Source organism: Labrus mixtus, chromosome 8, assembly GCF_963584025.1.
Source record: "Labrus mixtus chromosome 8, fLabMix1.1, whole genome shotgun sequence".
Classification (NCBI taxonomy): domain Eukaryota; kingdom Metazoa; phylum Chordata; class Actinopteri; order Labriformes; family Labridae; genus Labrus; species Labrus mixtus.
In genome coordinates, this window is record NC_083619.1 from 22,828,992 (window position 1) to 22,855,025 (window position 26,034).

The 26,034-nt window shown below is 40.3% G+C and overlaps 2 protein-coding genes across 5 annotated transcripts in view; both read left to right on the forward strand.

The window, feature by feature from the left end:
* Nucleotides 1-11,854, forward strand: part of LOC132979436 (rho GTPase-activating protein 29-like) — a 35,081-nt gene extending 23,227 nt beyond the window's left edge. For 3 of the 4 annotated variants that reach the window (XM_061045244.1, XM_061045245.1, XM_061045243.1), the window contains exons 9-20: nt 196-363; nt 633-770; nt 901-1,088; nt 3,498-3,667; nt 4,739-4,873; nt 5,305-5,403; nt 6,512-6,675; nt 7,249-7,437; nt 7,572-7,709; nt 7,980-8,212; nt 9,128-9,422; nt 9,914-11,767. In XM_061045244.1, the coding sequence (XP_060901227.1) occupies nt 196-363; nt 633-770; nt 901-1,088; nt 3,498-3,667; nt 4,739-4,873; nt 5,305-5,403; nt 6,512-6,675; nt 7,249-7,437; nt 7,572-7,709; nt 7,980-8,212; nt 9,128-9,422; nt 9,914-11,110 (3,114 nt within the window). In that variant the 3' untranslated portion in view covers nt 11,111-11,767. Of the gene's footprint in view, nt 1-195; nt 364-632; nt 771-900; nt 1,089-3,497; nt 3,668-4,738; nt 4,874-5,304; nt 5,404-6,511; nt 6,676-7,248; nt 7,438-7,571; nt 7,710-7,979; nt 8,213-9,127; nt 9,423-9,913 lie in introns of all 4 variants that reach the window. The other variant, XM_061045242.1, reaches the window with a different exon arrangement.
* A 2,242-nt stretch (nt 11,855-14,096) lies between these two features.
* LOC132979432 (retinal-specific phospholipid-transporting ATPase ABCA4-like) overlaps nt 14,097-26,034 on the forward strand; it is a 45,092-nt gene continuing 33,154 nt past the window's right edge. Inside the window, exons 1-8 of the mRNA XM_061045235.1 lie at nt 14,097-14,211; nt 15,463-15,575; nt 15,786-15,879; nt 16,041-16,182; nt 16,641-16,780; nt 18,152-18,279; nt 18,455-18,652; nt 23,964-24,053. Of these exons, the coding sequence (XP_060901218.1) occupies nt 15,510-15,575; nt 15,786-15,879; nt 16,041-16,182; nt 16,641-16,780; nt 18,152-18,279; nt 18,455-18,652; nt 23,964-24,053 (858 nt within the window). The 5' untranslated portion in view covers nt 14,097-14,211; nt 15,463-15,509. The remainder of the gene's footprint in view (nt 14,212-15,462; nt 15,576-15,785; nt 15,880-16,040; nt 16,183-16,640; nt 16,781-18,151; nt 18,280-18,454; nt 18,653-23,963; nt 24,054-26,034) is intronic.

Genomic DNA, 26,034 nt, shown 5'->3' on the forward strand with positions numbered 1-26,034 from the left:
ACTATTTGCAAAAGCCCCCAAAAGATAGGCATAGATCGGTTTAAATTTTCACATTGCCTTGACTGTTTATAAAATGTACTCTCAATTCACATGTGAGGCAACTCTCAACCAAAACGATGTGTGTAATTATAGGTATTTTCACTGCCGCACACCTTTTTTTAATAATACGGTGGTTTGTTATCTGTGGTTTGGCAGCAAGAGGCAGATATAACCTTGCGTAAGGCACAAGCGTTGAAGGCGCAGAGGAGAGAGGAGCACCAGAGAGCTCACTCATCTACCAGCCGCTCCCAGGAGGAGCAGTCTAATGCTGGTAACAAACATCTGGAGAAGAAAAGGAAGCTGGAGGAGGAGGCTCTGCAGAAGGTGGGCAAGTGACAGTGTGACAAGAGGGAATGAAGAATAAGAATGATAAACAGCATATTATTAAGTTTTTCTAAACATGACATGAGATAGGTTGGATTTACCACACCTGATGATAACTTATATGCATGTCCTTTGTATGAAAATATTCTAACAACTTTTCAGTTTATCTTGACAGTATAGTAGTAAGCTTCTGCAGTGTCATTGTTCTAGACAATAAAGCATGTTTTCCTCTTATCTTACACTTCTCTGTGTATCAATTGTCTGTTCAGGCCGAGGAGGCCCAGGAACAGTACCAGAGCTGTATGGCTGACGCAGGCGTCAGGAGGATGGATCTGGCCAACGCCAAGAGCACCATCCTCACACAGATCCGAGAGATGATCTTCCAGTGTGACCTCACGCTCAAAGCTGTGAGTGAAAGTTATCAGTCAAAAAACCAATCAACGGAGAGAAGAAAACTGGGCTGTCCAATAACATTCACTTTAGATTTCACTTTCTCCCTCGATCAGTCAACTTAATAAAATGTCCTCTCTTCCTCAGGTGACAGTCAATTGGTTTCAGATGCAGCAGGCGCAGACCATGTCACTTCCTGCCCACCACCAGGCCCTCAGTGAGAGTGCCAAGTTATACGAGCCGGGTGAATGCTATGCTGAGTTTGTCCGGAACCTCGCCAAAAATCTGCCTAAGGAGCGGCTGCACTCGGACTCCATCTCCTTTGACAACGCCAGGTACCAAGAACTGTGAATACACGCTTAGGCCTGTTTAAACCTCGTAGTAACACATTAACTTAGTGATCAGATCACAAATGGAAAAGTACAGTTGTAAACGGTAGACTGTATAAAAAAGATGGACGACATGACGGCTTCCAAAAAAATGAAGCCAACACATTTGGAGCTCCAGATTTGGAGCTCAAAATGTTTTTCTCAAATGTGGTTTCTGTCTTAAGTTAGTTCTTATCGTGTTTATTTATGAGAGTTTCATTGAAGTTTTTTGTTGCTAGAAAAAGGGTTATAACTCCTGGATCGACAGCTCAATTTGCAGCTTCTGTGGCACTGTGTACACCAGGTTAGAAGAGTAGAGGAACACAGAGAGGAATAAAACAAACACTGACATGAACGCCTTGGAATTTTCCATAACTTTGATTGTCTGCTTTAAACTGACACAAGAATCTGATCTGCTGTAGACTGCACCAACCTGTGGAACTTTTCTCATTTAATCGATCAATTTAATTTGTATTTTTTGGTTAGCGGAAGGGGCGTGACTTAAAAACCACAGCGGAGTCTACTGCACAACTCTGGCTCCCACTGGTGTCATCAGTGCAATATGTCAGCGCATGTGGTTAGGGGAAACAACAAGTTTTGTACAACTGAAGGAGGTGGTGACACACAGTCGTTATAAAGGCGCCAGAGACGCACTGAGGATGCATTGAGATCAGACCACATTCATGGCTGCTATCCCTGTCTGATCTAAATCTTCTCCTGAATTTTAAAACTATTTTTGTTTTATTATTTTCACAAGTCATACAAAGCATTAGAATGGCGTGCACGGAAATACAGAACAAACGAGGCCTCGTATCGATTCAGCGAGGGGGAACGCACAGGGACGAGGACTAGATGAGACAGCACCTAGATTCAGGCCAAAGATGTAACCCATGATCAGTTCAATATAGTAATGCATCACAGTGAGGATTCAGCAGTTCAATATACGGATCTATCTAATCATCTCAGGGCCTGCAGATCTATTTGTTTGTTTGCATGTCATTGTAAACAGACAATCCAGTCTGCAGTTTAATCCATACACTGATGAATCACAGAACTGTGGAGAAACACCGGGCTTCATGATGAAAGAAAGCTTTTATATCAGGTCGATACTCTTCAGGCTATGTTCACACACTCGCTCTGCCTCCATCACGCTTCTCTGCTCTGAGTCTGCACCATGCTTGTTTATTTGATTGATGTTTTTATGATGAAACGTGTTTGTTTTAATATGGGGAGAGGACAGAAATGCGTTAGAATGTAAGGTGTGTACAGACGTACCTAGAGCTGTTTTTCTGTGATCGATCACCTGGCATGTTAATAACACACGGCGGTACCAGCTGTAAACAAGGCTTTAGAATCTGGAAACCCGCTTGATATTTAAACTAAACTGGTGTAATTTATCATGGTTTACTGTGGTCTAAATTGTCAACTTTTGGTTTCTGAGGTGAATGTTTTTGAAAGAAATGTCTGTACAGCCTGTCTAGAAGTTGTTCAGCAAAAGGTAACAGCCAGGAAGCGAGACAGAGCGAGGGAGAATCAAGGAGAGACAGAATGCGTGTTGAATTCGCTGCCCTTCCTCAGGAAATATCTGCTGCGCAGGCCGAGTGCAGCAGGGGAGATTGCGAGCGTGAGAGTTTGGCTCCGAGTTAGAGCTTTTCCCGAAGACTCGTCTCAGACTGTCAAAAGAAGTGTCTAAAAATTAAGTTAGAATTTAAATGCTGTTGTTTTAGCTTCATAAGTTACAGTAAAGCATGAATCACAGGTGATGACATTGATTTTAATTGCTTCTTTAGAAACAGTGCTTCGGGCATGTTTGTACTTCCGTTACTGTGAATCACCAGACGTGTTGAACGTGACATTTCTATGTTGTTGTGGTCTGCTGCCTGGGCTTATTTCAGTTTCTGTTCCTAATCCTCTCTTTTAGTCTCAGTAAAGCCTAAAGCACTTACAGTTCTGAAAATTCTTTGAGGTAAGCTTATAATAGACACAAAAGTGTGTATTAATAGAAGGCTGGGTTAGTAAAGCAGAGATCCTACAGTTTACATGTGTGTGTAGTGAAAAGGTGATACCAAACACTGAGGGTCTCTAAATAATGGATTTGTCAGATACACATTCAGATTAACAGATTTAAATGTTTCATGCCTTCTAATTCATAACAGTCTGCTCTGAGTGGTAACAAATGCTGGGAGTTTTGTTGGTGGGCGTTTGAAAGAAACCGATTACATGCCAGAAAAACGAAAGCCACAAATCTCATTTCCTGGTGAAGCAATCTGAGTCACTGCTGTTGATCAACAATCTTGTCAAATCCCCCAGAAACCCACGGTGATACAATAATGCTGCGCTTTGTGACAGTAGAAATGCTTTACTTTATTTCCCCAGGTTTGTTTTCAACAAAAGGTCAGTGGGAAGCACTCATTCCTCCCACGGCAACCTGTCGCAGGCATCCATCACCTCGTGTGACGTGCTGAGCGGAGACGAAGTGGACAGTACTTTACAACGGGCTGCGAAGATCGGCGAGAGAAGGTCCAACAGCAGCACCGACATACAAGGTGCTCACTCATTTTTTGAAAAAGATTGTAACAGGACAAACAAGGACGGCTCTTGTGTGTATAAGTTCTGTATAAGAATAGGAGCAGACTTCGAGATTTGATTTATTACCTGCCCTAGGAAAAGTAGTGACAACATAAAATACAAAGAGCATTTATTCATGTGAGGGACATGTCTCCCCTACAACCCTCCCACCCCTGTTGGAGTGTGTGTGTGTGTGTGTGTGTGTGTGTGTGTGTGTGTGTGTGTGTGTGTGTGTGTGTGTGTGTGTGTGTGTGTGTGTGTGTGTGTGTGTGTGTGGGGGGTCTCAGGATGCAAGATGACGTAAAAACATTGTGGAAAATAAGACGTTGACAGAGCCCAACACCATGACAGTTTCTCATCTTTATACATACTGGCAAGCTTTACTTGAACAAAGATTGCATTGGCTGCGTACTGCTCATGTGAGATAGAAGTCATATTTCCCCCCCATCACACACGTACACACACACACACACACACACACACACACACACACACACACACACACACTTACTCATGGGGAATTTTCGTCAACCTGACTTTACACAGCAATATCACTGGGGGCTGGCAAAAGCAAAGAATGCTTAAAGCTGGGGTTGAAAAAATTGGCTCTTTGGGTTCACACATAACAATAGAACAAAACAATAGATAAAACTATAACTTCAATAGATGTGTATATTACTTGTATGTAATGTGTTTAATGAATCCCCTACACTTCATTATTATTGTCTGAGGTTTATCAGCTCAAGCTGGCGATCTCTATGTGTTTGACTTGTCAGCTCACCCTTAGTCTGCATCCTTAGTTTAGATTTTCAGGGACTTGAGCTTTGACTCATGAATTTTCTTTTTTAGATCTAAGAGCATAACAGTTTGAGTTGCAGGTTTCTCAGTTTTCACAAGCCTGGAATATCTGCATGACTACTTGTATATGAAAATAGCTGAAACTGACACTATGAATACCACAAGAGGAAGTTGCATTTTAAACATTTTTTATTGCTTAACATTAACATTTTAGTGCCTGTAAGTGAATGGTGGTGTGTGTTTTCTTGCAGCCTTGAGAAGTCATGCGACAATGAGGGCCTGGGCTTCATGTAGTCAGGCGAGCCAGGGCGGGATGTGCAGCGACTCAGAGAGTGCGGGAGGCAGCAGTGAGTCCAGGTCCATGGACTCCCCCACTGCTAGTCCAGGTAAGACCATTTCACATCACTTTTCATAAAAGGTATATGTAAATGGAAACAATGAATGAGCACATAGAACAAGGAGACATGAGATCACTAAACTATCTCCCTAAAAGATGTAAGATCAAAGCAGGAAACAGTCACGACAAAGTTTAGAGACGATAAAGGTGCTCATGACGTATTACTTTTTAATAGAATCTTTCTCTTGCAACTTCCCGATTGTGCACCAGACTCATGCACTACTCATCTCTTAGTGCACTTCCTCTAAACCTGGAACTGCTGACCACATGGACTAAAGCCTTGACATAATCAACACTATCTATCTAGCGGATCTATTCCTGAGAGATCGCTTCAGAAAAAAGTGGATTTTCTTAAAATTGAGTTAACAGTCACAGAACATTATGTTCATATTTTTGACTACTACACATTCACATGTGCAGGGGACTTCAAAAGACGGCTGCCAAGGACTCCCTCTACTGGGACTATGTCCTCTGCAGATGACCTAGACGAGAGAGAGCCTCCATCGCCCTCAGACAACGGTAAGGCATGTGTGTTCAAGTTGGTTTGTGTGCGTGTGTTATTTCTTTCTAAGTGTCCATTTCTCCTTATGCACATGTATGGTTGTGGGTGCAGCAACAGAGCCAGTCAGTGTCTCTGTCTCTGCGACAGGGAAGTTAATGTAGAGGGGAGGTCTACTGCACACTTCATAAACGTTTTTTTTTTTTTTTTTGTTACGACCACGATTCAGTGGAGGATTTCACTTACATCAAATGTTTTTACAGTCGAGGGAGCGTCACAGATTGCGGTCATGTTAGTGTTGGCGAGCAGCCTCAGCTTACACTTCCTGTATCTGTACTGAGCTCTTCCAGTCATGGGAAATGTGTTTATTTTCCCATTGTGAGCCGATCTGACGTCTGACCTAATTCTTCTTGTTTAGTGCCGTCTTTTAATTTGTATGATCTGTGAGTAGGTTTATGGATATGATTTTTTAGATAACAAGAAGGCCTGTATGATATAAGAAACTTAAATAAATAAAATGTATGGAAAACATACTTTTAAAGAGTGCAAATTAGCTCCAGCTCTGTTGTTCTCCAAGGTTTACACCGCACATGTATGCAACATGTTTCTCCGTGAAATAGATCAAATGTACACATACTGAGGGAGAAAGCATTTTTTCCCCATTAAATAAATATTATTTTTAATTTACTGTCATAAATTCAGACTCCTACGATTTGTTTATTGTACATTTTAATATCACAAGAACGGAATTGGACCTAATTTGGCAGCCCTGAAAACAAGCCCTGTATATTTACAGCACCATATGACCATTATAACGATGTGATTGTGATGTCATCAAGTGATAATGTTCACATGACTCTACTGTTGTATCATTATAATCACATCTTAATTAAGCCTGTTCTGATGTAGAAACTTTAAACTGTTCTGACGTTGGCAGCTCATGAATTAACTCTTCACATGAACTCACTCTAAACTCACATTTCTACATCAACAACAAAGTTTTCATCAGTTTCACTTCCGTGTCATTTTCAGTTTCTTTCAACTAACCTTCTTCATCTCCCTCCTACTGCTAACAGAGGGAAGTAACATCTCCAGGAAGTTCCCCTCATTAGATTCTTTGGTTTTCAGGTCTCGCAGAGATGGTGACAGAGACTGCTAGTTCTCCTGGTCCCTTCAGAAATGCTCAGATGTCCAAAGCGGCTCAAACCCACAAGCTGAGGAAACTACGAGCTCCTTCCAAGTGCAGAGAGTGTGATAGTCTGGTGGTTTTCCATGGAGCAGAGTGTGAGGAGGTACAGTACATTCAGTCATTTATTAGACGTAGAATATATTAAGGGTGTTAAAATTTTTGACACAACGATACTTTTCAATCCCACCTGGTTTAAATATAAACAAGTGTGGTATGAAGCCATTCAGACAGTGTTTAGAATTTGCTTGCAATTTTTGAGAATCAAAAACAAGAAATGACTCAATGTTGGGTGCCTAGGACTATTTATGTTGATACCCATATTGTTAGATTTTTACTTGTATCGTATCAAAGTTTAAAATTCTGCGATGTTGACAACCCCAGAATCTGTTATATTTGAATGTTAGTTAAGTAGATCATAACGGCATGAAACCCTTACAGCCATGTTAATTATTGACTCATGCTGAATTAGCAATAATAAATGTAGCAGACGTAGCCACTATCTGGTTCCATTTGGCTCCAGCATTGTTTTTATCATGAAATATGTTGAGCTAAGAGAACAAAAAGATAAACTAAACCAGTTGTTTGATTAGTAAGAGCTTGTTTAAATATTTATCAGTCTTCCACTAGATATTGTGTTTCTTTATTTATCTTTCTCTTGTCTTCTTTTCTCTTCCAGTGCTCACTTGCCTGCCACAAGAAGTGTCTGGAAACGCTTGCTATCCAGTGCGGCCATAAAAAGCTGCACGGCAGACTACACCTGTTTGGCATCGACTTCGTTCAAGCAGCCAGGAATAGTCCAGATGGTATCCCTTTTATCATCAAGAAGTGCACGTCTGAGATCGAGAGTCGGGCCCTCAACATCAAGGTACACTTATTAGACACAGTGGTGTTGATTATGTTTTAATATTGAAATCTTAGAAAACAGAGCTGGAGGAGTTGTGTGTTTAATTTGTCATGATTATCTGTTACCAAATCTGTGTACCTGTTATGTCCTCGCAGGGGATTTATCGTGTGAATGGTGCAAAATCTCGTGTGGAGAAGCTCTGTCAGGCGTTTGAAAACGGGAAGGACTTGGTTGAGTTGTCTGATCTCTCACCTCATGACATCAGCAATGTCCTCAAGCTATACCTAAGACAGGTGGGTCCGAAATTCCTTTCGACAAGTTTAAAGGTCTGTTATAGCTTTAATTATAAAACAGGTCAGTTTAGCAAAGAAGTCAGAGTCACAGATGCTTTCACTGTCAAGCCTTCATCCTTATTCTTCAAGTGGGACGATGCATTGGGTTTAACACTTATGTATTGGTAGTTATTTCAAATTATTTTTTTTATTCATTAAACATGCACTGGTTCCTAGCATTTGCCACTGTGACCAACTCAAATCACACCATGGATTTCTCTCTACTCACAGTTACCTGAGCCATTGATCCTGTACCGATACTACAACGACTTCATCGGCTTGGCCAAAGAATGCCAGAGAGTGATCGTCGAGGAGGCGGATAAATCCCAGAGTCCCCAGACAGGAGAGAAAAGAGGGCCGAGCGTCCAGCTCAACAGAGTCATTTTTAAGATCAGAGACCTCCTCCACCAGCTGCCCTCAGCCAACTACAAGACTCTGCGCTTCCTTGTAGCACACCTGAACAGGTAAGTGCTGGAAATAGACACCTAGAGCCTGATCATGTTGAAGTTTCCAGTCTGTCGTCATCTGTTTAAATACATACAGTGCACAAACTTCCCTATAAGACACAAATGGAAACAGTAACTTCCCTATAGCACAGAGGAAGAAGCACTTCTTACATAAAGCGTGTTTCCCATAAATAGCTGAGTTGTTTTCTTTAAACCTAAGAGCAGCATCAATATTTTTAAATACAATTTCTGAACTTTTGCCCTTAATGTTTAAATTAGACACAATTAGAGTTTCAGCCTCAGCCAATGCATAAAACATGTACTGTAAACATGGATAACTGATCCTGTGTTTTTGTAAATTATCGTCATTGAGACAGTTGGACAAACAGCCTCCAGAAATTGAGAGTCTCACGCAATGTTCCTTTTCTCTTTCTTTTTTTTTTTTTGCCAAAATAAAATGAAATACAAAACAAAAAGAAATGGCAGAGGCCTAGATGTTGTATCTACCCCTAAACATAGCTCACATAACCCAATCTGTGCTCACGTATGAATGTGCTTCCAGTATTTCCATTATGCGTCCAGTACATGTAGGAATATAAATAAGTGACACTAGGAATCAGTCCTTAAAAAACATTAAACAATAAAGTGAGGAAAGAAAGAAAAAGAATTACGACAGACATGTGTAGCAGTGAAGGGAATCCAGAAAAAGCGCATTATTGTTTTTTATTTTTATCTTTTAGATAGAATCTGTGGTGTTCAAATTTCTGTTATATATTTAATCAAATTCTCCAATTTCTTTTTAAATCTGACAAAATTTAATTTTGTCGAAAAAGTATGTTGTATATATGTTATGCATAGTAGCATACCAATCCTCCACAGTGGGTCTCTGTCCTCAGCCAGTTTTAACTCCTCTTCTCTCTTCGCCCACCACAGAGTGACCGAGCAGGCCGAGGAGAACAAGATGACTGCAAGTAACCTGGGAATCATCTTTGGCCCCACCCTGGTCAAGCCACGGCAGACAGACGCAGAGGTGTCACTGTCCTCCCTGGTGGACTACCCCTACCAGGCCCTGATGGTGGAGCTGCTGGTTCGACACTTCAAAACGGTCTTTGACGGCTCACATCTGTCCTGCTCCAACAACACTGGCCAGGCGTCCCCCAGACTCACCCCCCAAGAGAAGCTACAGCGGCTCAGCAGGCACTCTGCCTCCCTGAACGATATGAAAGAGGTGAGAAGGATGTGAGACGTGTCCTCATGGCATATTATACCCTCAGAGGTTCACAACAACCATACCGTTATATATTTGTTATCACGAAGACCTGAGGTGTTTGGATGCCACTAACGGGCTAGCAGGTCTGATACGACCCAAGACCATTTAGTGCTTTATTAATTAAGTGTAGGTTTTTGAAATCTATCCCTTGACTCACAGGAAGCCAGTGTGGAGGTCTGAGGTCTGATCCACACACACACACACACCTTCACATCTCCTCTCTTACACTCAGAGGCTTGTCCCACCCTACCTCTTTCTGCTTCTCTCTGCCTGTTAGTGTCTGCTCTGTTAACTTCTTTTTCAGCAGTTGTTTAATGAAGTCAGCCAAATAACACACCTCCCATTTTACAAAGTTTCACTTGTGTTTCTGTTCTCACAATCGATGAGCCGTGTGTTGTGTGGTCGATGTTGTCCAGATTTTAATCTCGTTGTTTATTTTGATCTTTCAGAATGCAAAGGTGTACAAAAGATTCTCATCAGTGATCCCGTCCTCACACATCCTGAATGAGGTTCATGAGGTCCAGCCAGGAGCGGACAGAACGGACGGCGGCACTCTGGACGGACTCAACGGGATCCAGACATCTAGCGCAGCAGAAGTCCAGAGGTCAACCTTAGTGTTTGGCCGTCCCAGCACTACCGACCCCACCACCACCACCACCACCACCACCACCACCGTGGCACCAAAGGTCCAACTACGCACCCAGCGCTCCAGACATGTGTCTCGACCGATCAGCATGCCGCTGGAGCGCCTGCCCGCCCCTGCCCAGATCTGCGAGAGGAATAATCGGAATACTGCTGCTAATGCTGAAACAAGCTCAGCTGAGCAGAACACAGTCTCTGAAACTATCCAGGAGATACCAGAGCTGGAAAAGGCTCGCCAAAGTGGCTCGTCGAGGGTGAGCACGTACTACATCACCCCTTTCATCGACACACAGACAATGCAGAGGAGGACGTGGGACAGAAAGTACAAGCACTATGATGTCACACCCAGGACTGCTATGATTGTGGCCAACCTGCCTCCTGCCAGCACCGGAGTGCAACCTGTAAAGGCTGCGATGCCCGTCAGTGTTAGCTCGGCAGTTACCACTGTTTCTGTGGTTCCTACAACTAGCAGTGTGAGCACCATCTTCTCCAACAGCCCGTACACAGTGACAGTAAAGCCTGTCTGGACTTCAAAAAGGGAAAATGACACTGACAAATCAGCCAGTGGGTCGAGCAGCTCACCACACCTCCCGCTAACACTCAGGGCACCGAGGACTCTGCAGCCCCCTCCTGGAACTTTCTACAAACCTCCTGTTAGCCTTAACAGCCGAGCTAGGACACTTCCAAACTGGACTACTACTATCACCACCATCACCACCACCACCACCGCCGCCTCCTCTCTCACTCCCACCAACCCTGCAGAGGGAGTCACCACACCTCCCACTGTAACAAGCTCCCCACATGCACCCAGGCTCCAGAGACAGGACTCCACCGACAGCACCACTGAACTCAAGGTGTCGACCTCCGATACACTCTCGCCCCCCCAGTCCCCTCCCCCCAGCAGCCCGGACGACCTCAGCCCCGGTGACAATAAACCCGTCTACCAAAGACTGCGACCTCGGCGGTTGCAGGAGCTGGAGCACAGAGAAGCTCATTTTGTCTGACGCCAAAAAATATCTGTAAATATTTATGAGTTAATCTGTGCCATAGTGTATTCTTGGGATAACATTTTTTTATCAAACGAGCCGAAGAGAGGGAGAAAATGTAAGCCTGTGAAAATAAACCATGAAAGTGTTATAAGTACTAATATATTGTATTTTAAATGTTTAAGTCAGAATGTCAACAGTGGTTGGTTTCAGCATTCAAACCAAGTCGAAGCTAAAGAGATGATGCCAACATTGAATGTTGAAGTGTTGTTTTTTTAAATAACAAATACTATGTAATACAAAGAAAAGTTGCCAACCAGCAGTTGTCATTTGTCTGTAAAGAATATTAAGCCTATCGTTTCTTTGTTTGACTTGAACAGTTCATGTACAAAGTATCATTTGTCACCAAATTGTCTTTTATTGTAATTACACAATGCACTTAATGCAGTTTCAAAATCCTGTCTTTACCCCAAATGTTAAGAAGTTTTTATTCCACGAGCAAAAGGCAGAAGTATTTCAAAACAAAGGTTCTCGATTTGAAAAGAGTTCAACATGTTGACTGTTAAATGTGTCCCTTGTAGTCTGTGATTGGTACAAGTTGTCTCAGTATGTAAACCTTCTGTATCTGTAAACCTTTTTATATAAAATCATACATACTGCATGTTGTCACGGTAACGCTGACTCATTGTGATTATTGTTGTGACTATACAGAAGACATGCAGCTGTTCTCGCTGCTAATTAAAATATGTCGTAAAAATGTAACGTCTGTTCATATGGAGTTTATTTTGTACTTTCTTTAAAGCTCCTTGGAGGAGTTTAAAGCTGCTTATGAATCTGAATTATATCAATACGGATGTTTCTTTAAGACCTTCAAAAGCAAATGTGACCTTCAGCAATAAGATCGATTGTTTCTATTTTGTTTTATTAATGCCTGAAAGAGCTGCCGGGGGGGAGGTATCACACACATTTTGGAATGCACACGGCCAAAACAACTTTTTTTTAAACGTTTTTCTCTGCAAAGATTCTCAATGAGTGATACATGTGAACAAAAAAATATATCATGTACAGGACAAATGAGCAAAGAGATTAAAGGTGCAGCTTTGTTCAATGGAGTCTCCAAAATCGACTCAAACAAAACGTCCTTCACAGGAGCTTTAATCTCAGTTCAGGGCTTCAGGAAACCAGGGTTGTATGTGAAACCTTTTTTTTTTTCTTAGCAGACATTTAGATGTTTGTTTACCTCATGTTTCTAACGTTTGCTACCTTATTTGAAGCCATGGTGTTTAACTGTTTGAAATTGGATTTTGGACAAATTGAAGAACAGGTCTCGGGTCCAAAGCTGCAACAAAGTGTTTTCTCAGTTATTTCTTAAAGAGTACTCTTTAGTCTGTCTTTAAATTGACCAACAATTGTAAAAAAAAAAAAAGACGTAAAAGTTTGCAAGGGATATTTTTCGAATCACCTTAAAATGATTAGAAAAATACTAAAAGTGTTGTAACACTTCTCTTTTTTTTTCTTTTATAGGTGCACTATGAAGTTTTGGTAGAGAAATGTGAAAGTTGGAGAAATTCACAGATTCTGTGGTATATGTTCATAACTCTATACACAAACTGTCCTCAGAGGGAAATTTGTTATTTGAAGATAAAATGCTATGTGAGAAGTTACGGTGGTTGACCCACAACAGTGAAAGCATAACTCTCCAGGTAGCTTTTTAGCTCCAAACAGTGTCCAGGGAACCATTTTTTTCTTTGAGTAAAGTGTTTGTATTTAGTTCAGAACATATAGCATAGAATTATTAAACTTCTCCAACTTTCAAATGTCACTACCAAATCTACATAGTGCACCTATAAAAGAAAAAAAAAAGAGAAGTGTTACATTCAAATATCTGGAAACTGATCATGTTTGTATTTAGAGAAGCAAACAAGGTCTGAACACCAAGGTGCTCCAGTTTAAAGGATTTATTGATGAGTGACATTTCAAGCCAACATGCTCAGACAAAATATACAGTGTTGAGGAAGATGTTGGCTTGAAACCGTCACTCATCAATCAATCCTTTAAACAGGAGCTCCTTGGTGTGCAGATCGTGTTTGTTTCTCTTCACTTATTCATGTTTTTCAATCCAGCTCCCACTGAGGGCTGTGCGTGTCTTTTTTTGATTCTTCATATTTTGATTTAGACTACAAAAATCAGCTAAGGGTTTCAGATCATCCGATGTTCGATCAGCTTTCCTTAGAAGTTACATTTCATGTTTTTCCTGAAGCCCTGTTAACACAAGTTTACTTTCTGTTTATTAATTTAACTACACATGGTGTGCATCCTTTTGTAATTTCTCCAGAAATTCAAAATGTCTATTTTTTGCTGTAATATCCTAAATTGGAAAAAACACGGAGGAAAAACTAAAACATTTTTTTTTTATAAACCCAGGTTTACTTAGCCACATGGATCCCCAGATTTGAGGATTAAGCTGTGAAGTTAACTCAGTTTTAAGGTAAGCTGTGTCACATACACACACAGTTCACAGCAGGTTCGAGTGGTTTAATGTGCTGCTGTCAGGGTGCCACACACTGCGCACCTAATTACCCATGTCACCAGCTCCACTTCGTCGAGCTGCTCGGGGGAGTGAGTCATTTTAGACTTGTGCGACACAAAAGCAGCAACAAAAAATCTTTAATTTTTTTCTGTTTTGTTCCCGTTTAAGTCTGTCAAACCCCTCTGATGTTAACTTGTAGGTGTTCAGCTGGAGGACTGTCTTGTAAAATGACATTAACAATGCACGTAAATCTGGCTCATTCACACTCAGACAAACAGTGTCAGCTCCCCACTGTGCCACTCTTCCCCCTTGACACGTCTCCCTCCTTTTCCTTCCAGCAGATATCCCCCTAATTCTGCCACAAAATGGATGACTGTTGTCTTTTTTCTGCCTGCCCATGTTGAGCTGGGAGATTAGAGCAATCAGATTAGGAGTGCTGCTGACCTGCAGGCAGAGGAGAGAGAGAGTGGGCAACTCGGAGTCATACAGAGCTCCTCTACCTGCCTCGCTTAATGTTTGCCATTACTTCAGCCTCTTTGTGAACCTGTTTCTCTAGATGTCGTACGACTTTTATATCATTCTGTAAGAGGTAAGGACCACAATTAAGTGTTTTGCTCTCAGATCGACTAAATAGGATGTGTGATGAGATTACGTAAGAGCTGATAGGTAAACCATTGATAATTACTCTTGAAGTTTTGAGTATGCTTTGATTATAACATGATGTTGAAGTGCTAATGTATTGAAATGTTTCTGCTGCTACGGCTTCTTGTGTCAGCCACTTTTCACATGCTGCAGTTTTTCAGTCATGTATGACAGAAACATTTCTGCACGTTTTTTTGTCAATCTTTTGTGAGGAAGTGTGTAACAACAGTTTGAGTAATAAGGTAATTTAAGCAACACATGAATAGCCTTTACTCTTGCCCTTTCAGCCCTACAGTCTTTGTCCTCCTGTTTTTTTTCTGATATGTGTTTATGTCACCGCATCCCCAGTCTGCCGGTGTGTGGTAATCTATTGGACATGTCACTCTGAACAAATTACACTTCATGTCTGACATCTCCCAGGTCATCTGGACATAACCCAGATCGTGTTTGAGTTTTTGCTCTTTAAATTGAGTTCTAAAATGAATTTGTCCTCTCAGAATAAGTTTGTATGATAGAATAGATAGAATGATGAACTGTGTCATGCTCATCTATATACACAAACATTTTCTTTATGATAATACACTTTTAAAAAAATATACATTTTCAAGTTCAGAGAGTGCTTCTCAGTGCAGCAGAAATAAACACTGTCTGTCTTTTTTACATGGAAAAGTGTGAGAATAGTGATATTTTTTTTCTGGAGTGAAATTTCCTCTTTTTGCCAACATGCCTATAAAATAAACGTAAACCTGGAAGTGTATCAAAACTTCTCAAAATCCTCGCCATAAATGTAATGCTTGAGTCAAGCTCAGGTCGAATGCAATGCTTTAGAAAAGTTGGTTCATGTAAAATCACATTTTTTTATTTAACCTTTATTTAACCAGGTAATTTACCTGATCGAATAAGGAAAGCTTTAAGTTGCTTGTTTAGTTAATTGGTCTATAGCTGCAAAAATCAAACACTAACATTACAGTTAAAGAAAATCCACAGTTTTTTGTGACTGTTAAAAAAGAAAAAACATCATTCCACTATGTGAACTCAAATGTCTCTTGAAAACACAATCCGAGATAAGGTGCTTGTCAGATCAGACCCGAGGACTGTAGACTTTGGGTCCTCCTGACTGCCAGACTCAATCATCTTGTCCAGATTGTCTTTCCTCTTGGTGAGAAGTGCCATCACTGACTGAGTGGTGAATCTGCAGGTTTGTCACAGTCTGATGACCCCGTCCAGGGGTAAAGCTGCGGAGCAATGAACACAGGCTCTCAAATCCGCCTGTTGCTGTGGAAGAACTGGACCCTCCGCAAAAGACAGAAGGTATAACTGTGAAAATTCATCAACTTATAAAACTAGTTCAGCTGTCTATTACTCATCACAAACAGTGTCTGTCATTATCGTGACATAAGTGTAATATAATAAGCTGCAGATTGTTTTTATTGGATTAGAACGTACAGGTGTTCCAGTTTTGCTTCATGTGTTTACCGTCCCCCTGTGTGTGTGTGTGTGTGTGTGTGTGTGTGTGTCCAGGTCCGCTTCCTGGTTGAGATCTTCTGGCCGGTGTTGTTATTTGTTGGTTTGGTGTGGCTGAGGAAGGCCAATCCACTGTACAAACAACATGAATGTAAGAAAAAGTTTTTTTTTTTTTTTTCAATCATGGGGAATTTCCCAAGAGATGGTGGTTCATAGAACCTGCTGGAGTTCTTCTTCTTGGAGAACAAGTTAAGTCTTTGACTTACTTCAGAGGACCTCACATGCACTCCAATGTGTTGTGTGTTTCTTCAGGTCATTTTCCCAACAAGGCCATGCCGTCAGCAGGGATTCTCCCCTGGATACAGGGCATCTTCTGCAACGCCAACAACCCCTGCTTCAGATATCCCACCAGAGGAGAGTCTCCGGGTGTTGTGTCCAACTATAACAACTCAGTGTAAGAAAACTCATGGCACTCTTCAATCTTGTGAAATTCATCCAGATCAGAACATTTGAGAATGATGAGATTTTGAATATTTCACAGGAATATGGTTTTAGATATTTTTGGAAGCTATGATTTTTATCCAAATAGCAAGATATGCCCAAATACCACAACTAAATTGGACTGAAAAAATCTCCATAAATGTAAAATCTGTGCTAAAACAGCAATATATTGAAGAACTCTAGTGGTGCAGGATTGCCACAGAGAACCAGGTGTAAAGAATATGTTGGCTTGGTAAAAAAACAAACAGCAAATGTCATCATAACTACTTTAATTCATTCATGTTTTTTTTGTCGAGCAGCTTTTGTTATTTTACGATCGGTTAAGATCAGATAACACAGTGGGACATTCTGATTGATGAAGAGAAGTCAGTATAACTACAATGGTTTATGTGTATCTTGGGCTTGTTCCAGATTGGCACGCTTCTACGTTGATGCCCAGGAGCTTCTGCTCAATGAGACAGAGGTCCAACAGCTTGGCCGTCTTTGGCACCAACTGACATCCTTCGCTAACTTCATGGACACTTTACGCCGCAACCCATCTCTGCTGTCAGGTAAAAGGCACTAGTTGGGAAATGGTTCAGACTGTGTCACTTCCCTTGAGAGTAAAATTGTTTGTAAAATCATTTTTTTCCCCCAAAAAAAATCAGTAATCAGAAAACAGAAAGAATAGACCTTTGATGCAAGTCATGTTTCTGTGATTGTAGCTTTCAATCCAAATTGTCACACCAAAAGTTTTTTATAAACCTCTATCTCAACCGGACTGGTCTGATTACATTTTCTCATTCTTTGTTTAAGATTTTCTTCAGCGCATCCTCACTTCTTTTTGTTTTAAAAGATGCTATACCTGATTCTTGAGGTCTCATTTTAATGAACCGTTTTGATAAATTAATTAGTCAAAGTTTCATTTCCAAATGGTGAATGTAAACTCAAAACTTGATCATCATGTGGCTTACCCCTTATCTACTGTATATTATTCAAGCTTTACCCAGGTACCAAAAGGTTTGTCAATACAATAAACAACGATCAGTCCAAGCCTAGCAGCTTCACTTTAGAGCCTGGTTCAAAAAATAATTTGGTTTGGATAGCTAAAACCTTTAAAGACACACACTGTACAGGGGGTGATTATTTGTACAACTGAACTTTTAGGCTAAAAGTTATTCATAATTAGTGGGCACATAGTAGTTGTGTGTCAGGAGGCTGAAGGTGCGTCTCAGCTCTTTGCCTCTTTCTGCTGCTAGGTTAGTGGAAAGTAGTTTGAGATAGAATTTAAAATGTGGCAACCTCCAGTGATTGGCTTCAAAAGTCGGCTTCCGAAACCAATGGGTGACATCACTGAGATTACGTCCATGTTTATAGAGGATATAAATAACCCCCATCCCCCTAAAAAAATGACGTACACAATACAAACAAAAGCAAAACAGTCCTCCAATAGAGAACATGGTAGTTACAATACATACTTGACTTATTTTTTAGTTTTATGTTGGTTGAGAAACTCAATCCATTCTTTCTAACAATTCTCAAATACGTCACTCTTGTGTCGCAAAATGAATATTAATTTTTCAATTGCAATACTTCATGCATCACATTGAACCACCAATGTGCTAATGCTAGTGATACTTGATGTCACCATTTTTTTATAGTACCTTTGTTTTTGCCAACAGCATAATTTTAAACATGTGTTTTTTGGAAAAGCCAAAAAGGTTACTCAATATTACTTTAAAGAGATTAGTGTAACCTGTTGGCTGGGATGTGCATATAAACACATCCTCTTGCTCAATGGACTTTCCTTCGAAACACCAAACCCCTGCCAATCTGTCTTCCTGAGAATCATTTCCTCTGTGTATTACTGCGTGCCAGACAGGTCAGAATCGTCTTGAGTGGCTCCAACATTTCTCTGCCTCTGCTCTATATTTTTCTTCCAGGCCGTGGGCTGAAGTTAGATGACATTCTGAAGGACGACGAGGTTTTCACAGCCTACCTTTTGCGAGACGTTCCACTCTCGGAATCTATAGTCTACCAACTTGTCAATGCAGAGATACGACTAGAACAGGTGCAGTTATAGGTTATTTCTGCATAATTTGAAAATAATGTCAAAGAACACAAATTCCTCTGTGGATCAGAATAAAAATGAAAATATCAAGAGTTCATTATAGAGATATTTGATGATTCTTAAAGACAAATCTCACAATAAACCCAACATTACACCATTTTTCCATATTCCCTAGTTCGCCTTTGGTATCCCAGACCTGCAGCTGAAAGACATAGCATGCAGTCAGGCCCTGCTGGAGCGCTTCATCATCTTCCCCAGTCGCATGGGGCTCCATGGGGTCCGCAACGCCATGTGTGCCCTCAGCCAGCAAAGCTTGCAGAAGATAGAGGACGTCCTTTATGCCAATTTAGACTTCTTCAAAATCTTCAAACTTGTGAGTCGATGGCCTCATTACTTCCTGTTTGGTTATTGTAACTGAAATGCATACTGGAAACTATCCGTAGTGTCATGGTAGTCATTAATTCCACTTGGAGATCCCCTGAAGGCGGTGTTTATGGAGAGATGATGTCTCTTTTCCTTGTAGTGAAGGCCAAAAGGGCTGTAATTTTTCCTGCCTTACTTACATTCAACCCAGTAAATTGTTTCACTGATATGAAAAGGCTTCACTAAAGCTGTGTTTGATGTCAGCCAGAAGGGATGCATGTTGTTTCAGCCTCATTCATGCATCTTTTTAAAGGAAGGGCCTATGTGAAAGTCTTGGGAAATTGTCAATGCCCCTATGGCTGTTAAGTGAAATATGGCTTTGGAGAAAACAATGATGTTAGCACGAACTAAACGTGACAGACCACCATCACATCAGTTACACACATTTGCTTTGTGCTGTTAGATTCAGTGGGGGGTGAAAAAATAAACACAGTTTGTCATATTACTGTTAGTTTTGTTGATGGGGGCTGGATAGCCTAGCCGTTATGTCATGCATCCAATGTACGGAGGCTTAAGTCCTCATTGCAGCAGCAATGGGTTCAAATCAAACCTCCAAAAATAGTTAGTAGTGATGAAGCTAGCTGGTGAAGTAATTTAGCAAACTACCCATCTATATCAATGTCTTGGAGACCAAAAAAAACCTTATTTAGTCAGCTAGCTGTAACATAGCTATGCTATTTGTATCCAATGTTGGTTACTTTTCAACAATAGCTAATAAACTAATAAGTAAATAGCAAGCTAGCTATTCTTTTTATCTGGATTGAAAAGAGACTTAGCTGAAGCTATCCCCTCAATACAGTATTTTCGTAAGTTTGGTAGCTAGTAGTTTAGCTTCTTAGCAGGCCGGCTGACATTAGGTAACAAAACCAAACCAAAATATACCCACCAAAACATATGCCCTGCTGATGTTCAGTTCCCCCATTTGTTGGTCATATAACTTCATTGATGCAACTTGTTTTGCTTGACTTTCTGATCTGTTTAGTGTTACCTTTTTTTTTTTTTTTAAAGTTAGCTAGTGAGTACTATTGGACAGGTGAAGCTCAGAGTGTGCATACCATACATCCTCAAATAATTATCAGGGCCTTCACTTCCTTCCACTGCAGAAGGTGCCAGGCTTTTATATGAAGTAGGCTTGTGTTTGAGGCAGTCTTTTATATAAAATGAGTATACAGGTACTTTTGACCCTGTAAAAGGAGGATATCGATAACGAAGGTCAAACACAATGCTTCCTCTGTAACAGATTCATAGAGAAGTATTTACAAATGCACAATATTTCCTTTAATATAGGATTACAATAACAAAGCCACACACATACACACATTATTCTCTCTTATTCTCTGTGTGGCGTCCTCACTAGTGGGGACCTAGGTCAACCATCTTCTTAAAATTGTACCTATATTAGCAGACTAAAACCTAGATACTCATTAATCACTGAACACTCACTCAACAAGTTTTAGAGAGCAAAACAGAACATCTTAGAAAAAATACTTCTAGGTTTGTGCATTCAATGTCATTTTTTGTCCCGTGAAAATGAGTGATAACATAGCTTGGACACGGACCTCCACATTGGCAGCTTCAAGGATATTTTTGTACTCCTACTTCTACTACTACTACAAATACTAATTGATTTAAAGGCAGTTTCTTAAAAAGATTGTACATGGATTTTGATTTTTAAGGTTATTAATATCTCATTTGATGCAGGCTTATTTCAAAGTCTATAAGTACACATCTGGTGCCCCTTGCGAGTATTTCTGGCAGTGAGGAAGTATTACGGATTGAGTTAAGATTAACAACTGTTCATTTGTTACAAATGTGATTCATTACAACAGCGTGGCTCAGTGAGATGTCTGAAATAGACCTTGGGCAACAATGGAGCGCAATGGCACAGAGGATTAGGCTCGATCAGGGTTTTGAACACACAAACAATATTTGTTCCTGGAATAAATCATTTTGGGTTTGCGTGTGTGTGTGTGTGTGTGTGTGTGTGTGTGTGTGTGTGTGTGTGTGTGTCAATTAGCTGCTTGGCTTTTAAAATGTGAAATTGTTTCTGCTGGTTAACTGGCTACAACACTTCTGGCTACTTATTATTCGTTTCTAATTGTTGTGTGTTGTCAGGTGACTCATTGTTCTATGTGCAGCTTGCATTGGCTGGCTGTGGCTTGCTAGTGATTGTGCCATGACTATTACCTTAATTACTGGCTTTATTTTCGGGGCTTGGAATAAATCACTGGCCACATTTCAAACCGTGTACACATTTATTTGGAGAAAGAAAGAAACAAGCAGGCGGCAGAACAACAGAGCTTTCAACAAGTCAATTTTTGTATTTTATTTTACAATACCTGTGAACTATTTCTCCTTTCTGGATGTAGACCTAACTCTGACTTTTTCATTTTACAGAATCACAAAGAAACACGATATAAAAAGGAGAACCTTTTAAAGAAAGTAGCTACGTCGACAAACTGACCTATATTTAAAGGTTTCCCATCGACACACTCCCACTTCTTCTATGTGTGTCCAGGTTCAGCTAGGTGAATGGCTCAGGTTGTTGGCATGGCATTATCCCTCTTGGCCTTTTTCTCTAATAAGCTTAGCTAGACCCCGCCCACAGTCTGTGAGGTACTCTCTAAGACGTGATGCTGCATCTTGTGTAAATAAATTAGCAACATGTGCCGGCCTTAAGGGTCAAGTCAACAACACAGCTGCCAGCACACCTGGTTGTTAGAATACCTGACTCTAGAGTTTGAAAGGGTTGCCGGGTCTTGCATTACGCTTTTATTGACGACATAAAAAAGCGAATGGATCTAAGTATCTGAGAAGAAGTTACCTTAAAAAAGATGCAGCCTTTCATGGATTAGTAGACTAAATCACCAAATATGCAGGTTGATCAATGAATAATATTGTAAATCGTTTTTTTATTGGCACTGATGACTTATTTATTACTCATCTCTTTCCTCAGCATATTTACATCCTCTCTCTGACATGTTTTTTCCCTGCATGTTCTTTCTTTCTGTTATACATCCCTCCATCTATCATCAGTTTCTGTTAACTCATTACTGGCTCACAGCGGGTTGGAGCCTATGTTACAGGGTTGGACATTAACTTTATCGCCTACCTGCCACTGTGACTGGTGGGTTCAGAAATATACCGGCAGTCACTCATTTTTTTTTTACCTGCCACTTTATTTTAACCGGCAGCAAAATGTAATTATGACGTATAATATCAGGTCAAGGCTTACAGCATTCAAGTTTCTTTCATTTACTTTTATTTACCAGCCGCTGTGACTGGTAAGATGAGCAAACTCACCCGTCACTACAAAAAAAAACACCGGGTGACGGGTGTCAATTTCCAGTCCTGCTTCATATTCAATATTATTTTAGATCTAATAATACAATACTAAGAATTTATATAACTTTACAGAATATACTGCAGTAACTGCCCCTAAATATCCAGGAGAAATAAAACAACAGCAAAGTAAAAAAAAAAAAAAAAAAAAAAAAGATAAATTGATTTAAGAAGTATTTGAATTTTTTTTCAATTTAAATTTTAAATACTTCATTAATCCCTAAGGGAAATTCTGGGAAATGTTATGTTCATCTTATTCATATGGTTTGCAACCTGTCAGCTGACATTGTTTTTATTCAAATGTTACTATATTGAATGAGTATTGGATTTATGTATATATATATATATATATATATATATACATATATATATATATTCATTTTTTTACACTGTAGCCTCGTCCACTTACAAAAAAAAGCAGCAAATCACTTTCATCCCTGACTTTTAAAACCAGTTTTCTCAACATGTAAACCAATCAGAGGCTTATAGAGCTTTGTTAATAATAATGTATAATAAGAATATTCTTGAGTAAGAAATAAGATCCCTTAAGAGACCACACAATGATGTTAATGAGTTTTTTTCTCTCAGCTGTGAGGATGTTTTAGGGATGTTTCCATAACTATCTGATTAGGTTTCAATAAATGTAGAAGTATATATACATATTATTATCCGCCTCCTCTTTTGAAAGGAAAGGCCGACTGACATTTTTGTGTGTTTCATCTGTGTGTCTAAATTGTGTTTTTGATGTATTTAACAGCCTTGAACACATTGAGCTGTGGTCCTTCGACTGAGGTTTTATCAGATACGTGATGATAATGCTTTAGTGTCTTAAAGCAGAACAGAACAAGAAGTCAATTTATATATTCATAGTACCATTTATAGTAAAATGAAGCAACACATAATCCACCTTTATGTCCATATATGGCCTCTTCTGGCATCAAAGGTACAACATGGTGACAGGCAAAATACTAAGCAATGTCTGAGGTTATTTTGTAATTTTGTAATATTCCTGTATTTAACTAAATCAGTTAGTTTATCTCTTTCTCTGCCATGCTAATGTACACATTGGCAACATTTTTAGTGAAAGTCAGAGTAATATGACCCTCCGTGAACAGTGCTGATTAGTTTACATTAGTGCTGTAGTACAGCAGCATCTTAGTGGTGATCAGTGCATTTAACCCATTAGCTCTGTTAAGTTTTAAAGCCCATTACCACACTGGCCTCTCAATCAACAACAACTTTATTCCCCTCACTACGCTCCCGACTCCCTTTCTCTCTCATCCACTTCTGAACACCCTCCCTTCCCATTCACTCGTTTCTGTCTCTTAACCCCCCCCCCCCCCCCAAACTTGCCTTCCTCCTTCCTTCGTTCATTGAAATGCGAGCGTGAGGAATGTGAGAGGAAGGATATCACATGTCCGTGTTTGTCTTTTTGCATTCGGGGTTTCCGTAGCTCACTACCCTCTCTGCCCTGACCAGGTGTTTTCTAGCGCCTACCGCTTAATGATTTCTCAAGAAGATCAAGTCACTGAGGGAGGTTTGTGGGGAATCACTTTAGTGAGTTTGACGCAAGTTCAGATCCTCCACGAGTAAAGACAAAACTCAAACTGTTAAGACAGGTTGCTGGCTGTAAGGCCTCGAAATGCTGGGTAAAAATGGCTGCAAAAAAAAAAAAAAAGAAGGTTTCCACTGAGAATAAACATTACATGAAAATACCCAAGTTCCAGAACTTTCTTGTTAGATATGAATGTGCTTTTCAGTCTAAGATCATCACATAACATAAAAAGAGCTTTGATAATCTTGACACAAAGAACAAGTCATGTTTTTTATCTAATTTAATCATTGCTCATTTAAAAACCTTGCGTGATGATTCTTCACTTAGCTAAGGCACCGTGTGACTTTTACTTTTATCTCCCCAGATGCCTCAGGTCGTGGACAGCAGCTCAGAGGGGATCGACCTGCACTTCTGGGGTCGGGTTCTTAAGACGGTGTCAGAGAGGATCCAAGTTGTAAGTGCACCAAAGTCCGTGTATCCCTTCTATTCCCCTCCCCGGTCCTGCGGGGATCAGAGGCTCCAGTATTTTTAGCCCTGCAGGAAACTCGCCTCTTCCTCTGCTCCCTGTTTGAGAATCCCTCGCAGAGGAGGCTGAGTGACGGGCTCAACAATGTGGGGTGTATATGGTGTGTGTTAACAACCTGCACGTGTACTGTACATGTAGAGAGATGTAAGAGCATGCTCATGATATGTGTGTCCTGGTGTGTGTACGCACATACAGATGGTCTCACATGTCATGAGTTTGTATAGCTGTGAATGTGTCTGTGCATCAAAACGTACTGAACAAGCATCACATGCAAATCAGAACCAATTGATATGGAAATTGAATACACCTGGATTTTGTAAATATTGTAAAGGAACAGAAAAACAAAAACGATTATCTGGAGCAGATAAATCCAAAAGATATTGAAGAAAAAAGACCAAAATAGAATGTATTTCAAGTTTTAATAGTGTTGTAGTCAAGGCAACACTAACTGAGACCAAGACATACCCGAGTCCAGAGTGCTCAGAGACAGACACAGAGACAGAGACATACTGTAGGTATCGAGACTAAGTCAAGACCAAGACCAAGGCAGGACGAGACCGAGACCGAGACAAGACCAAGACCATAAATATCAATGAAAAAAAATAAAAAAGAGGAACAAAAAAAAAACAGGGCAGAAAACCAGAGACAGAAGAGGAGGAGAACAGAACAAAGAAATGTACCACTTAATACCGTACCAAATAATAAAATAAAGCATGATTAAATTGAATACATCTTCAATATATTAACATAATAAGAGACGACCTGCTTGTTGTCAACAGTTTAGAAACATACATTACATGTAAACACATTGAGACAGACTATAAGTGACGACAACGATAGCAGAGATTGGATTGTGTGTTTCAGCACGTTCACTGTGTGTCCCAGAGGACGATGTGTATCCCATCATCACCTTAACCAGGGTGTAAGGGGGGAGAGAGAGAGAGAGAGAGAGAGAGAGAGAAGGAGGGGTGGGCTGCCGAGGCTGACATTCCTGCGAGGTGACACATCCTGTAGGTGGGACCTCCATATCACCGTGGTGACAGAAAGGCGAGCCAAATGCTCTCATAGCCCACATCTCCTTCCTTTCAGTGTTGTCAGTGCGCGTTTGTGTGAAATGCCAAATTAGAAAAGGGAGGAAAAGGATGTGAGAGTGAAAGAAATTAGGGGTGTGTTTAAGTGTAAGCATATATACACACACATAAAACGTTGGCTTTAAGGGGGGCGGGGTTGGGGCCATAGAAAAGTAATGAGTCACTTTTATCCCTGACCTTTTGAAACCATTTTGATTACCAGTTAAATACTCTCTACATTTTTATGTACAAAAATTCCTGGTAGCACTCGCCCTAAAAATATGATCCATTACGAGATCATTTCCAGTTATTGATTTAAATAATTAGAAAACACACCGAGGGAGAATTCTCGTTCATGTTCATTCATGTTCTGAGGTACACACAACATTAAAATCATCAGAGAAGGCTAGGGGTTAGCAATAAGAAAGAAAACATTGATATAACGTGAACCTTTGTTATATTCAAGCTCCGGTAGGGAAGTTTTAGTTTGTGTTGATTTTGGCGCCCCCTGTGGACAGAGATGTACGTTTTTGCTTATCTCGTCCCGTACAAATGTAAGCAGTGTTTTTCGATGAAAAATCTCATCCTGCTTTTTATTAACAGTAAAACACATCACCCACTGTGACACTTTGCAGTGGAAAATGAAAACAACGTTGGTTTTGGCAGCAAACTGTAACTCGCTTTGTTCGACTCCTACCCAGCCTCAGTGCTTTAAAAGCTATAAGAATTACTTTATAGAATGAACAATCTTGTCCTAGATGGTCTTGTGCGCTTTCATAGATTACAATGAGGCATCAGTGACAATTTTAAATCAGTTTCATGAACAGCTAAATGTTACT